General features: G+C 34.3%; 1 protein-coding gene across 3 annotated transcripts in view; it reads left to right on the top strand.

The window, feature by feature from the left end:
* LOC145279794 (O(6)-methylguanine-induced apoptosis 2-like) overlaps window positions 1-14,730 on the top strand; it is a 137,838-nt gene that overhangs the window by 15,303 nt on the left and 107,805 nt on the right. Inside the window, exon 1 of one of the 3 annotated variants that reach the window (XM_080131123.1) lies at window positions 9,081-9,180. The exons of the other annotated variants lie outside the window; for them this stretch is intronic. Within the exon in view, the coding sequence (XP_079987249.1) occupies window positions 9,096-9,180 (85 nt within the window). The 5' untranslated portion in view covers window positions 9,081-9,095. Of the gene's footprint in view, window positions 1-9,080; window positions 9,181-14,730 lie in introns of those variants that run through there. 3 annotated transcript variants of the gene reach the window in all.

Raw genomic sequence — 14,730 nt, forward strand, 5'->3', positions numbered from 1 at the left:
ACTCGTCTCCGGAAAACTCGTCCCCTTTCGCTAGGTAGGAAAACTGGTCCCTTATTGAATAAATATCGATTGAAAACACATTTTATGATCGTTCTTGAAGGAGATATTGTTTTTTAAAATAAACTATAGCCCCCCCCCATAATATTTTTTTAAAAATATTTTTACTTGTTTAATGGTTTTTTTTTTTTTTTTTTTTTTTAAATAAAATCGATTTTCTAAGTGTCCGTTTTCTACCTAACTGGCTAAGTTCTTAGTGATTTAACTTATTTTAAAGCGTTTATTATGTTCATACAAAGTTAATTACAAATTTTTTTTTTGTTCTTATTTTAACGATGTTTTTTGGAGTCATAAAAACAATAAAAAAACAAAACCCAAAAATTAAAAAACAGGGAGCGATTCGATTCTTCGTTACGCTTTTGGTTTTGTTTTTTAATTATGATAGTTTTTTGTTGTTATGTTTTTGTTTTCTGTCATACCAAATGCATTCATGCGTTATTTAAAATTATGATTTTATCAATTATCAACATTTATTGTCGTCCTGTCAAATTTTGCAAAAATTAACTAATAAATTAAAAGCGAAATATTTTTTTGGCGCGAGAGATGCCATGTGCTAACGAGATTGTTAACTCATTTTTAATTTTTTAAATTTTTACTTCAAAATTCTAAAATCAATCATTAAGAGAGAAAGTAATCACTAAATAAATTTATTAATCAATTTTATTGAAAACTCCGCTATCGTTTATCAAGAATCTTTTTAATTTCATTTTTTGTTGGTTGCTTTTCGAAGGGAGATATAGGTTTTATCCCCCCCTCTCTCTCTAAATTATATTTTAAAAAATATTAAAATTTATTATTTTCTTTTTAAAACCAAATCTCCCTCAGTAATTTCTTTAATTTTCTATTTTTTTAGCGATTATCAAGACCCCCTAAGATGTGATATACCGGGCATTATTTCTCGTTCTCCCGTAACACTCGACCGACATGTTTTTTGTTTGTTTTCTGTTTTTTTTTTCTTTACCAAATAAACGATTCCAAATAAATTAAATAAACAACATAGTCGGCGAGGTAGAAAAATCGATTTTACCCTTTTATAAACAACAGTATATAAGTAAATTCTTTTTATATTAATATAAAAAAAATATGCGGTCTCGTTTATGAACATAATAAACGCTTTTATTAAAAACACAAAAAAAAAACAATAAACAAGTAGTATTTTTTTTTAAATATTAGGGGGGGGGCTATAGTTTATTTTAAAAAAACAATATCTCTTTCAAGAACGATCATAAAATGTGTTTTCAATCGATATTTATTCAATAAGGGACCAGTTTTCCTACCTAGCGAAAGGGGACGAGTTTTCCCGAGACGAGTTTTCCCGAGACGAGTTTTCCCGGCACCTGTGCACGTTCGCCACCGCGCTATTTTTAATTTTTTTTTTTTTTTCAGGGTAAATTCAAGCTTCACGATATCTTTATTATTATTATTATTAAATTGTTAGGTAGAAGCACAGAATTGTAACAAAACACCCCCCATCCCCATGTTAAGAATCGCTTTCAAAATAATAACGTTATTATTTCAGCGCGGTTGCAAAAATGCACAAGTACCTGTGATTTATTCCATTTTTATTTTCATCATCAAATTTTCTTGTGATATATATATATATATATATATATATATATATATATATATATATATATATATATTATTCAACCAGCCACACTGATGAGTCGTAAAAAGTATCTGTCCGTGAATGAATAATTATATTTTCACTCTTCATATGGGGGGGGGGGTCACATCGATGAAAAAAAAATATGCATGTACAAAATGGCCACAAGTTATAACATAAGGAATTACATTACTTAATATCCGGAAAAACTACTTGTTTGTGCCAAATTTAAATGCGACATTCGTTTTCCAGCATACCCGAAAACCCATTGAAGTTGTCAATTTAAAAGGTGATATCATCAAGGGAAAGAAAATAAACATTCCCCCCCCCCCAAAAAAAAACAATTTATTTTGGTTTATCTACTCATTTGTGAGATATTTGAGTTAAAGTTATAAGTATTTTATGTTCTGTAACTATTAGTTGTGAGTTAAGTACTAAGGCGTTAAACATCTTGTTTATTGCCAGAAAAGTAAAGTACCGAGCTCCTTATTACTTTGTTCACAACCAATAATTACATCTATTAAATATAAAAAAAAAAAAATCGCAAATACGTCACAAACAAGTAGGTAGTGCTTGTGCAAAATAGATATTTAGAAAAATGCATTTTAAGTAAAAACTCCATTACGTCATTATGTGTCATGTCGAAATTAGTAAAAAAAAAAAAAAAAAAAAAAAAAAAAAATGCAAAAATTACCAGAAATGATCGAGTATTATTAATATTGGATGGGTTTCTAACAGTATTTTGTTTATTTTATTTTTTTTTTTTTTTAGTTTTAAGTCGTGCTTTGAATTTTAGGAGGAAAACTCGTGCCCATTTTCTTGGTGTTACGTAACGCTAGACAAATCAAACCGATTAGACGTTTTAAAGTTAGTAAAACCACTAAAAAAAACTTTTTCAGGTAGGTAGAAGAGTAACTTATCTTGCCTTTGAACATTTATTTGTTATGGGCACTTGGATTTTTGATCGCTTTTTCGAATCTCTGTGGATTGTAAAACAAACCCCAAATTGTTTTTGATTAATTTCCCAGCTTCATGTTGTCTAAAATGATTGTGATTGTAATAATTCTAGCTAAGAGTAGGATAAACAATTTCCCCATTCCCCCCCCCCACACACACACACTTTTGATGTTTTTTTTTTGCCTAATTTGATTTGTCAAAATACATATTTTATATTCTTTTCGCAAATAAATAATTCGAGGCGTTGTATCTAGGGTCACACTTGACTTGGAGCCCGATCCTTGGATCGGAATAAAGGTTCGTTCGGTGCTAAAGCATCCTTCCATAAATTAGCTTCTCCTTTGGGATGGGGGAATGAGCCAGTAGTCGCCTGAATCGTGGAATGTTGACTTAGCCGTTCGTTCACGGCCAAATTTGCCAGAGTACCCCTATTTGGGAAAGCTGGATCCCTCTTGATGCAGATGGAACTCTGTTAATCAGCTATGGATCTTGTATTTCTGTTTTTTTATTATTTCTAAATCGAGTTTTATAATATCAGCTTCATCTTTCATTTTAAGTGCGTCAATTAAGCGCCATTTTTGAAAGAGCCTAACAATGTTTTTTTTGTTTTGTTTTTTTCCTTTTTAATACATGTTGTGTTCGTTAGAGAAGGGAGTGTCGCCTACTTTTTTATTTTTATTTTTGTGGTTTGGTAAAACCGGTATTATTTTCCTCCTTTTATTATTTTATTATTCACAAAAACTTGACTAGCAGTAAGAATATTGCTAGTACTTATGCAGGAATACAGACCGTGCTATTTTTTTTAGATAGGATTTTCAAGTTAAGTTCAATTTTTACGATATCTTTTGTTTATTAAATTGTTAGGTGAAAGTACAGATTAGTTATAAATCGCGCTTTCCTCGCCATATTAAGAACGGGTTTCTAACGTTACATCATCACAGTCCGTTAGGTATCTCCAAAACAAGGTGAAAAAAATATGCATGATTCCGTGACGTCAGATTTGTGTTAACTATACGAACTATGGAAAAGCAGAAGCGACTTAATGATTTTTTTAAATCTTTGTTTATGTTCTTCAAACTGCAATTAATAATTAATCTTTGTTATAATTTTGTTAGGTTTTAAGATTTACACAGTTTAATGATTAATAATATTATATACATCTGGATATTAAATATGAAATATGGTTTTACTGAATGTTCATGTTCGGCTTCCATACTTTTGTTCGGTAAAAAAGACAAGCAAAATATGAGAGGGGCCTATAATATGCTTGATATTTGGGCAATAATATTTTCAAATCGGTTTTAATCTGGAGATAAAATAGCTGACAAGAGCAATGTTTATATAAAAACTTAATATTTAAAAAAAATTTAAACATAATTAATTAAAAATCTATTTTGTAACGGAACATTTTGAAATAATGGAATTTTAATTGTTTTAAATTTTTTTAAAATTAATGTCTACGAAGTTTCTTTTTCTTGGCAGTTCAACTGATTATAGTATATATTAATTCGAAAAAAAAAACGCTATTTTGAAAAAAACAACATAATATTAAATTTATATTATTTTTTTAGTTGCAACTTCAAGGTAAATTTTTATTCAATATGTGTATTTAAATAAAAAAAAATAAATATGTTTTACTTATTTGAACTCTTATGTTTCATAATAGATAGAAATTTCGATAGATTTAAATATATTTTGTTCAAATTTCAAAAAAATAAATGGGGGGAGGGACACGTACTAAAAACAATATTTCCTCGATTTTCGTCTCGCAATTTCATTATTTTCGTACGATGAAAATTTTTTTAAAATTATTACTAGTTTATTTTGCCCTTCTTCTTTTAAATGGTACAAAAGTTATACTGATAATATTGATTTATAATAAAGTTACATCGTTTTACATATAGAGGTGGGGGTTAATTCTGTGGTGACTTTTGGAGGTGTCTACATTCTGTATAAGTACCATGTTTTGTTAATATGAGAAAAATTAAGCTCCCCAAAAGGGGCACTCTAGATCGGAACCAAAATTTTAAATTGCCCCAGTCAAGAATGATTTCTCTATTCCGACTAAAAACAGAACAGATACTAAACTTTGATCTTAGACCAAAGGAATCCTCAATTCCGTTAATGTTTGCCACGTGATATTTTCTCTTGTCGTATCTGTTCGTTCTTTCGTCATGATACTATTTTCCAAAACAGTACCTTCCCCCTTTGAGGGTGTAGTGGAGTACATGTCCGTTCGTCATGATGCCATCCTCCAATAAGTTGTACCTCCTCTTTTGCATTGTCTCTTCTATTACCGTGAGACAATCCTTGAGGCATTACCACTTACTTTTAGGCAGTAGTGTAGTATCTGTTCTAGTTTGATGAAACTATTATGCCAAGCATTAGCTCCTCTTTCAAGCAGGACTAGGTAAAAATTAGAAGCAGTGAACTAATCGCTGCTTTCTTCAAACAAAGTTCCCCAACGGTTGCTGATGCCACTTGTGACCCTGTCCTTTGCAGGTCAACAAAGTGTCTTAGTGTGGCAGGTCCCGTCAATTGATTTGGTCTTAATTTTGAAACCGAGTTGATATGTCACCGCTTCGTTCATCTGTCGGCTAGAAGTAAAGCAATTTCATGCACACAAAAGAAAAACAACTCAGTGCTCTATTCTACTGATTAAAATCAAGAAAAGATATACAAATATATAGTTATGTACAATTGTCTACAGTTCAATGTTGATTTTGACAGACTCTGCTGAGTCGATAGGTAGATTTCTCTTGGTATTGCGGTGGGGATGATGCGGGAACACAGGGGAAGCATGTGCCGATTCTAGACAAGTTGTTCTCTCTCAACTCTCAACAACTTCGGCTTCAACTGATGGGGTCGGCTCTGTGCCCCGTTCATATACTCAGGTGAGGGGAGAAACCGGGGTTGTTCCCTGGACCAATCACATTCAATTACGTCACCCCAGGGGAGGTCCTCCATCCCTCAAGTGCACCTGGGGATTTGCAGGCACTTTTCTCACAACCGCTGGGGTCATGCCCATAACCTCGGTCGGGATAATCGTACTGAAAGGCTAAAAATCTCTCCTCTAACCCTGAGTCATCATTCCTTTGCATCGAAAACGAAATTATGTTTTCGTTACATCTCTCAAAGTGACATTGGGTTGTTCCTTTTCATAAAACAATGAAATTTACAAATCCAATCTTTCTCTCAGTAGGGTCCTTTGCCATCACCCGGGCACACCAATGGTAATTAAAGAATAAAAAATCATATCTGCCCGACATTTTCCAGTGCTTCGAGAGTCTCAAACTACCCCCCTCTCCGTCACACCCCTATTCCGAACTGGTATTCATAGGATGTCATCAGTGGATTGTTTGTCACGGATATAAATGATTATACACTAAAAATAATTAAATAATAAAAAAAAAAAATCAGGCTTTCTTCAAGCATAGTCCTCGAACGGTTGTTGCGAGCCTGTCAGACTAAGCGGTAAAACCTCGTTTTATAAACATATTTTTATTGTAAAAGTTCAAATAAAGACTATATTTTTATTTACTTTAAGTGCAATAAATCGCTTCTTTTTTTTTTAAATTTTGATACATCGCTTCACAATGCAAAAGCTGGTACTTGTATAGTTTAATCAAAACATTAAAAAATGAAAATATTGAAAAAAGTTATATTGTACGTACTCGTTATGGAATAAAGTTTGCATACAAAAAATAAATCGGTAAATATGTAGTTTAGCGATGTAAATTATTTGACAGACAAAAAATTATAAAAACTATTTTTATATAAAACACATCAGTAGACCCTAAGGCTGAAATAAAACCAGAAAAAAAATTCATTTTTATTTTATTTATTTATTTTTTTTTCATCATTATGTACAACTAAATGTACGACATTCGAGGCCGCCATATTGCTTTTAAATTGTGGCCTTTCTAAGGGTTGACAGATTGGCCTTTTTAAGGCCAAATTTGGCCCTTTTTACGATTTTTTATGAAACCATGTTTTTGGCATGTTTTCATGAAACCATTTTTTTTGTAACGTAAGACCGTAAAAAACGGCCAAAGATTGGCCTTTAAAAGGGCAATTTGTCAAACCTTAGAAAGGCCAAATTTAAAAAACAATTTGAATGTCGTACATTTAGTCTTATAAAAAATGATGAAAAAATAATAACAATGACATTTTTCCAGGTTTTACTTCAGCCTTTGGGTCTACTAATCAGTTTTATATAAAAATAAATAGTTTTATAATTTTTTTGTACGTCAAATAATTTACGTCGCTAAACTACACATTTATCAAAAAATCACTTAATTTGATCAAGTAGTTTTTTTTTTTTTTTTTTTTTTTTTTTACATGGGGGTCACCACTTATCAAGGCCCGAAGGCCACTCAGGGATAAGGGTTATTGCATGTACAGTAATAAATAAGATAGTATTGTAGTAATCATTAGTATTGGGGGTTTTGATAGAGTATCTTACTTAAGGGGGCGGTTTGTCAGGAGTTTGTTTATGTTGGACTTAAAGACGTCCAAGTTGTAGTCAGGTGGTAAACAGGCAAGCGGCAGAGAGTTCCATTGGCGTGCACTTCTTAGAAAGAAGCTTTGCTAATGGATTCTACGTTTGGATTTAGGCACAGATAAAGAGTGGGGAAAATTATTGACAGTAGTTTCAGCCAGACGGGTGTTTCTCATGAAAGATTGGCGAGGGGGGACGAGGGATTGGAGTTCAGACGAGCACCTGCCATGGAAATAGCAATAAAACAAAGACAGGCTTGCAACGTCTCTTCTGTGGGAGAGAGGTTGCAGGGAAGAGAAAAGGGTATCCCCCCACTAAACCACGAAGTCTATTTTGTACTCTGTCAAGGCAGGATAGGCTGTTTTTAGCAGCTCCTGCCCAGATGTGGCAACAGTACTCCATCTTTAGATGTACTTGGCTTTTATACAGATACAGAATTGCATTAGTAGTGAGATATCTTCTGGAGCGGTAGAAGGATCCCACCATTTTCCCAGCGTCCTTGGCAACAGATTTGATGTACGTGTTACATTTCAGATCAGAAGTAAAGGTCAAACCCAGAAGCTTGTCAAAACATGGAACCTCCCCAAGACGAGAGCCATCCATTTCAATTGATGCCAGATGGGTATCAGTGTTGATGATGTAAAGATAGGAGCTTGGTTTTAGATGCATTAAAAGTGACCAGCCACCTCTTCCCCATTGTACAACGCGCTCGAGATCAGAGGAGAGAGAATTAGAGAGAACTTTGTCATTACAGCCTTTGATGTGTTTCTATAGATGGTTGTGTCATCAGCATAGATGTCAATGAATGATTTAAGTATGTGTTTTGGGAGATCATTGATGTAGATCAGGAAGAGAGTTGGGCCCAGGATGGACCCTGAGGGACTCCAGCATTAATACTGTGGGCCTCTGATTTCTGCCCATCAACCACTACTCTTATGAACCTATCAGAGAGAAATGATTTAATGATTGAGAAAACATTTCCAGTTATACCATAGCTGGAAATCTTGTGAAGTAGGCCCTTATGCCATACCTTGTCGAAGGCCTTCTATATGTCAAGAACAATTGCGCTGGAAAGGAAACCTTTGTCAAGAGATTCACTAATCCTATATGATATAACCGTTAGCACATCTGCTGTAGATCTTGCAGAGTGGAAACCATATTGCATGTCACTAAGAAGGTTGTTTCTGTTGAGGTAGTTGACTACTTTATTTAATATGGATTCCAACAACTTACTAATGACACACAGGAGACTTATTGGTCTGTACTGAGAGGGAGATGACTTTTCACCTGAATTCTTAAATACAGGGCATACTGATGAGGTTTTCCAGAGTGTTGGAAAGCACTTCTCCTTAAGGCAACGCTTAAACAGTTTTGTAAGTATGGGGGCAAGTTCTGGTTGGAGCTTTTTCAGCACTATAACTGGAATGCCATTAGGGCCAGTTACTTTACTGGAATCAAGGTTCTTGATTAACTTGGCGACCTCACGCACAGATATTTGTATGTTGCATAGCGTGTTTTCTGTTATAGGAGTAAATACAGCGAGTTGATGGTCATTGTCGCATAGGGTAGAATTAACTGCAAAGTTCTTTGCAAATAGTCTGGCCTTGTCTGATGCTGACGAGATGACCTCAGCTCCATTGATGATAGTTGGGATAGAACGCACGCTTCTGTTCAAGATCCTGTTTGCTATTTGCCAGAACTGGTGGGAACCAAGCCGCTGCTCAGCTACTTTGGATTTAACAGACTGAGCATATAGCTCTCTTGCATGTTTTATTACTCTTTTACAGTGGTTGGTGGCAGTCCTGAAAGCAGCTTTAGTGATTTCTGTGCGCGATGGCAGCAGCACATTCAGGGAAGAACCATGGCTGGTTGTTAGGTTTTTGTTGGAATTTTTTGGATGGTATGAATTGGTCTATGCCTACAATTAACCATTCAGTCAGGTCTGATACTATAGAGGACACATCCTTTTTAAACATGGAATGCAGAGGTAGGTCAGATATGAATGTACGGAAGCTATCCCAGTCAGCCATAGAGTATCAATATACAGTACGGTGGAGAGGTACGTCTGAAGACTTGTTGCATTTCGTTTTTATCTTAACTGCTACTGCTTGTTTGTTTTGTTTTTTTTGTGATAGAGAAAAATCAAACTTTAATGAGATTGATCGTGTCGCGGCTATCCGTTTTTTTTTCGCGGATGATGAGGGGGTGGGGGCGCCAGAGAAGATAACTCCAATCACCGCTTACAGTTCCTATTTACTTGCCTCTCTACGAGGTCAAATTTAAACAGAAGGTTAGTTTTTAATGTGGGGGAAATCCAGCTCCCCCCAAAAGAGGCACTCTGGATAGGAACTTGGACGAGATTATTGATAATATTAGTACCCAAAAGCTTTATAATAATTAATAAAAAAAAAACATTTTCCCCACTCTTTATCTGTGCCTAAATCAAAACGTAGATTCCATGAACAAAGCTTCTTTCTTAGAACTGCACGACGCCTGTGGAACTTTGTTCCGTCTGCCTGCTTCCCACTTGACTACAATCTGGATGCCTTCAAGTCCAACGTAAACAAATTCTTGATGAACCGCCCCTTAAGTAGACACTTTATTGAATCTCAACACTAACGTACTGTACATGCAATAACCCTTATCCCTGAGTGGCTTCCGGGCCTTGATAAGTGGTGACCACCTTGTAAAAAAAAAAAAGAACAAAGATGGGTACTCATGCTGAGAGTGATCCGTGCTGAAATAATAACGTTATTATTTAAAAAGCCATTCTTAACATGAGGAGGGGAGGGTGTTTTGTACCTATTCTGTACTTTAACCTTACAATTGAATTTAAAAAAAAAAAAAAAACATATAAAGCTTTAATTAAACGTGAAAATATGATTTAAAAAATAGCGCGGATCACTCTCTGCATTAAGCACCCAAAGATGACATCCTACTCGTCCAAATTCGGAAGCGTCAACAACCATCGGGAACGTTGCGTAATAGCATTTCGGTTATATTGCCGTTTTCAGCTTTATTATAATTACTATTGAAACAAAATTAGTTTTACTTTTATAATAATTTGGTTCAATTAATAATTTCATGACAAAATTAATAATTGTAATAATTGTGTTAGAATGTGGTAATTAAAATTATTAATTGAATTAAATTGTTATAAAAGTAACCATAAATAATTTTCTTAATGTTATTTCAATGGAAGCCATCTTAAAGCTGAAAACTTCAATATGACCGGAATTACAGTTAGTGAAAGAATCCATTTCCGAATGGAATTGAACCAATTCAGAATTGTAACGTAAAAGAATCTTTTCTTGCTTTTTGCATCCGTTAACTTTTAGCGCGTTTTTTTGTTGTCTTTTTTTATTTTTTTTTCTTCCGTTTGCTACAAACTTGTTTTTCCTACTCAAATAAAAACACAATTGAAATTCAGATTTTCGGGTTAAAGAACTTTTCAGTTTAGTTATATATATATATTAGTGCACATATTAAAAAAAAAAAAAAAATACAGACAAAATATTCTTTTTTTTATTATTGAAATCATTCGTATGTATTCGTATGTGTAATAAGTTGTGTTCAACTAACTTGTTGAGAACGAAGGTTGAAAAAAAGAGAATTTAGGAAAACTCGTCCCCGGAAAATTGTCCCCTTTTGCTAAGTAGGAAAACTGGTCCCTTATTGAATAAATATCGATTGAAAACACATTTTATGACCGTTCTTGAAGAAGATATTGTCTTTAAAAGAGAATACACATCCCATAATATTTTTTAAAAATATTTTTACTTGTTTACTGTTGTTTTAAAAAAATTTAATTAATTTTTCTAAGTTTTAGTTTTCTACCTAGCTTTGAAAGTTTTTGGTCTTTCAACTTATTTTAAAGAGTTTATTTAGTTAAAAAAAAATTTTTTTTAAATAATGTCGAGTGTTACTTATGAACAAAAAATGTCCGATTAGGATCACATCTTAGGAGGATAATTACTAAAAAATAGAAAATTAAAGAAAATATTAATGTAGATATAGTTTTAAAACGACCCCCCCCCAAAAAAAAGAAAATAAATTTGTATATTTTTAGGTAATAAATGCACATCCCACAATATTTTTTTAAAATATTTTTACACGTTTATTGTTTTAAAAAAATTAAATTGATTTTTCTAAGCTTTCGTTTTCTACCTAGCTTTGTAAGTTTTGGTGTTTAAACTTATTTTAAAGAGTTTATTTAATTAAAAAGAAATAACAAGTAATGTCAGACTCGACATTACTTAATAAATAATTTTTAACAAAAAATGTCCGAAAATTAAAGAAAATACTGAGGTAGATATAGTTTTAAAACGAGCCTCCCCCACCTCCAAAAGAAAATAAATTTGCATATTTTTAAGTACTGAACAAGTGCCCCCGAAATGACTTTTAAACGATACCCTCCCCTCCCGATGTTAAGAATGGCTTTCGAAATAATAACGTTATTATTTCAGCGCGGTACCAAAATTACATATGACCGTGTTTTCTTTTTTGTTGTTTTGTAATAACACAAGAATTATTTAAACTGAATTAATTCTTCTAAATAAAATAATTGCTTTCTTTGATAATACATGTTTTCTTTCTTTATTTTTGTTTCGTAATGACACAAAAAGTGTTAAAACTAGAGTATTTTTTTAATAAATATTTGGTTTCGTTTTTCGTATCTTGACTCCGTGATCAAGTTTATTTTTTTTTAAGCAAGAGTTAATATTTTTTTGAAATATTAGGGGGGTGCATCATAGTCTCTTTTAAAAACAATATCTCCTTCAAGAACGGTAATAAAATGTGTTTTCAATCGATATTTATTTAATAAGGGACCTAGTAAAAAGGGGGTAGTTTTTTTGGGTACGAGTTTTCCAGGTACGGGTTTTCCAGAGACGAGTTTTCCGGGCACCAAAAAAGAACATTCATTTGTCAGGATTTTTTTCGTCTTAGAGTAAATCTATGAGTGACTTCTAATGCGTTTTTGGTTCTCGTGACTCTTTTGCCTCCCAATTTTTCGTCTGGTAAAATTTTTATCACGTGATTACTGTGTAGCGACAATAAAATAAACCATTCATTCAAGTGCCGCTTGTTATGGATTTAGCTGAATACGATATTAAAAATCAGTTTATTGGTACTTATGCACTTATGTTACTGGGCTGGCGGGTGTTTTGTAACTATTCTGTACTTTCACCTAGATATCGTAAAACTTGAATTCATATATATATATATATATATATATATATATATATATATATATATAGGGGACTAAGATATGTAAATCCTAATCCCGTTACAAAAGAAAATAATGAAACGAATGGAATGAAGGAAACAAAAACTCAATTGCTGGATAGAATAAACGTGTCGTTTATTTACTGTTGAAAGAATGAATGTTTTAGGTGTAACACGTGTTCATGTCCGCGCGGGTGTAACCATCATTTGTTGCGGGACTGGTAGTATAGAAGGAAAAAGGAAATGTGTGTTCATCTCACATTCGGGTCACTATTGTTTGTTCGCGCGTGGGAAGAGAAGTAAGTAATGTAGTGTAAAATGGGAATGATAGTCCAGCGTGTAGACAAAGAAAAGGATAGAGGGTTGACATCAGTTAAACTGCGTGCCATGTTAGCAGTCAGTTATGCAAAGGTATTCTCAGGGCCAAGTTGTATATATATAGATAGAAAGAGTGAGAATGTCAATCCAGTTCATGGAGAGAGAAAGCGTATAAAGTGTACGTACGGTCTGTTAGCGTTTTGCCCCACATAGTAGCAAGTGGCGTGAGGCACGCCTGCCGAAACGGTGGTGGCTGGTACGCCGACCACTCACCTCGGAAGCTGGTCCGGAAAAGGGCTGGAAACAGCTTGTCTCTTGCTTTTATAGTTGTTTCCAGTGGTCTTTTGCGCATGTGTGGATTTCCTTTGAAAGGGGAAGTTATGTTGTCCTTGTGTGCGTACGTGTGCGTTAGTGTGTGTGTGTATACACGTGAATGTGAGTGTATATACGTGAACGTGAATATATGTACATGTGTGGACGTGTGCACGTATGTTTGTGTGCGCGGATGTATATGACAAGTAATATGGCTTGAGAACGCGTGTTTTTGTGTGAGACTAGAAAAGGCTTGCGCAATACTCTCCTTCCTAGAAAAAAAAATATGCAGTGTACATATATTTATATTTTTTTGTAAGTAATGTTTTCGGCAATTGACTTTACGTACTGTTTTTTTTTTTTTTGCTGTTGGTGTGGTTGTTTGAAACAAAACGTCAAAAACGGAGTGTGTTCGTAAAAAAAAGTATTTACTTACGCGTAGAAAAGGCGTTTACTCTTTTTTTAAGGTGACGTTTGTTTGGTTTTTATTGTGTGCTGACATGTGCAACGAGTTGCTTGGACAGTGAAGTGAATTGTTCGCTTGGAAGGAAAATTTTTTTGTGTTGACGTCGTGTTGCCATTGTCTTTGCATGTGAGTCTGCGGTAGTGTGTGTACATTGTCTGTACAGGCGTTTGTTGTGCATTCGTTCGTTTTGAACGAGTTTCCAGTTGCCGGTGTCAACGAAACTTCCAGTTGTGAGTTTATCCGTGTGCGTGGTGCATCTCAACTCATTGTTAATTCAGCTTCTTCCTATGTGTTGATAGGGATGTCTTGTAATTGTTTCTTTGTTGTTGCGTCTGCTGTGCGGGAGAGAATTGCATAGGCCTATGTGATTTTGCTCCTCGCAGTGTGTCAGGAAACCATGAAAAATGTTTGTCAAGCTCGAATTTTTCTTTATATTCGGTATGAAGTCGACAGCTCCATGTTTATTTTTCTCACGAGTCTGACGAGGGGTTTCATCATTGTAGTTCGTTGAAGTTCTTGTCGGTAGTAGTTTACTGGTTTTTCTTTGTTGAAATGTTTGGGTTTTTTCTTTATCAAATAAAACGCTTGTCTCGCTCAAAACAATTAATTTAAAAAAGGTAGGGTCACCATGCGTGTTCGTTTCATTGGTCGGTCGCCGGTTGGTTGTGGACTTGTGGTTATAGAAGGAAATGCGTGTTCCTCTCGCGTTTGGGTGTCACCAATTTGTTGAGGTGTGCAAAATAGGAAAAATGGATTGCTTTGAGGAAGGAACGAACAACGCGTTTATTGAATTAAACGAACTAGAATTTATTTCATGAAGAAACAAATGAATGAAAAGGGTACAGCATGTGTTTAGTTTGGCGTGCATCTCTCGGTGTTAACTGGCGAGAAGGAAAGTCTATTGTTGTAGAGAGAGAAAGTCAATCCAGTTTAGCGTGCGTCTCTCGCTGTTAGCTGGTGAGAGGGAAAGTTTATTGTTTTATAGAGAGAGAGAATGTGTGTGTATGAGTGTTTCGTTCAAACACATCCATTTCATTTTAAAATAACGGGGTCACCATCGTTTGTGGTGGGCCAGGATATAAATATCCTAACTCGCTACAAAAGAAAATAATGAAACGAATGGAAAGAAGGAAACAAAACTCAATTGCTAGATAAAATAAACGTGTCTGAATGTTTTAGGTGTAACACGTGTTCATGTCCGCGCGTGGAAAGAGGAGTGAGTAATGTAGTGGAACGAGAAATGGCAGTCCAGCGTGTAGACAAAGAAAAAGATAGAGGGTTGACATC

This window comes from Euprymna scolopes, chromosome 7 (assembly GCF_053919585.1).
Source record: "Euprymna scolopes isolate OS-2025 chromosome 7, ASM5391958v1, whole genome shotgun sequence".
NCBI lineage: Eukaryota > Metazoa > Mollusca > Cephalopoda > Sepiida > Sepiolidae > Euprymna > Euprymna scolopes.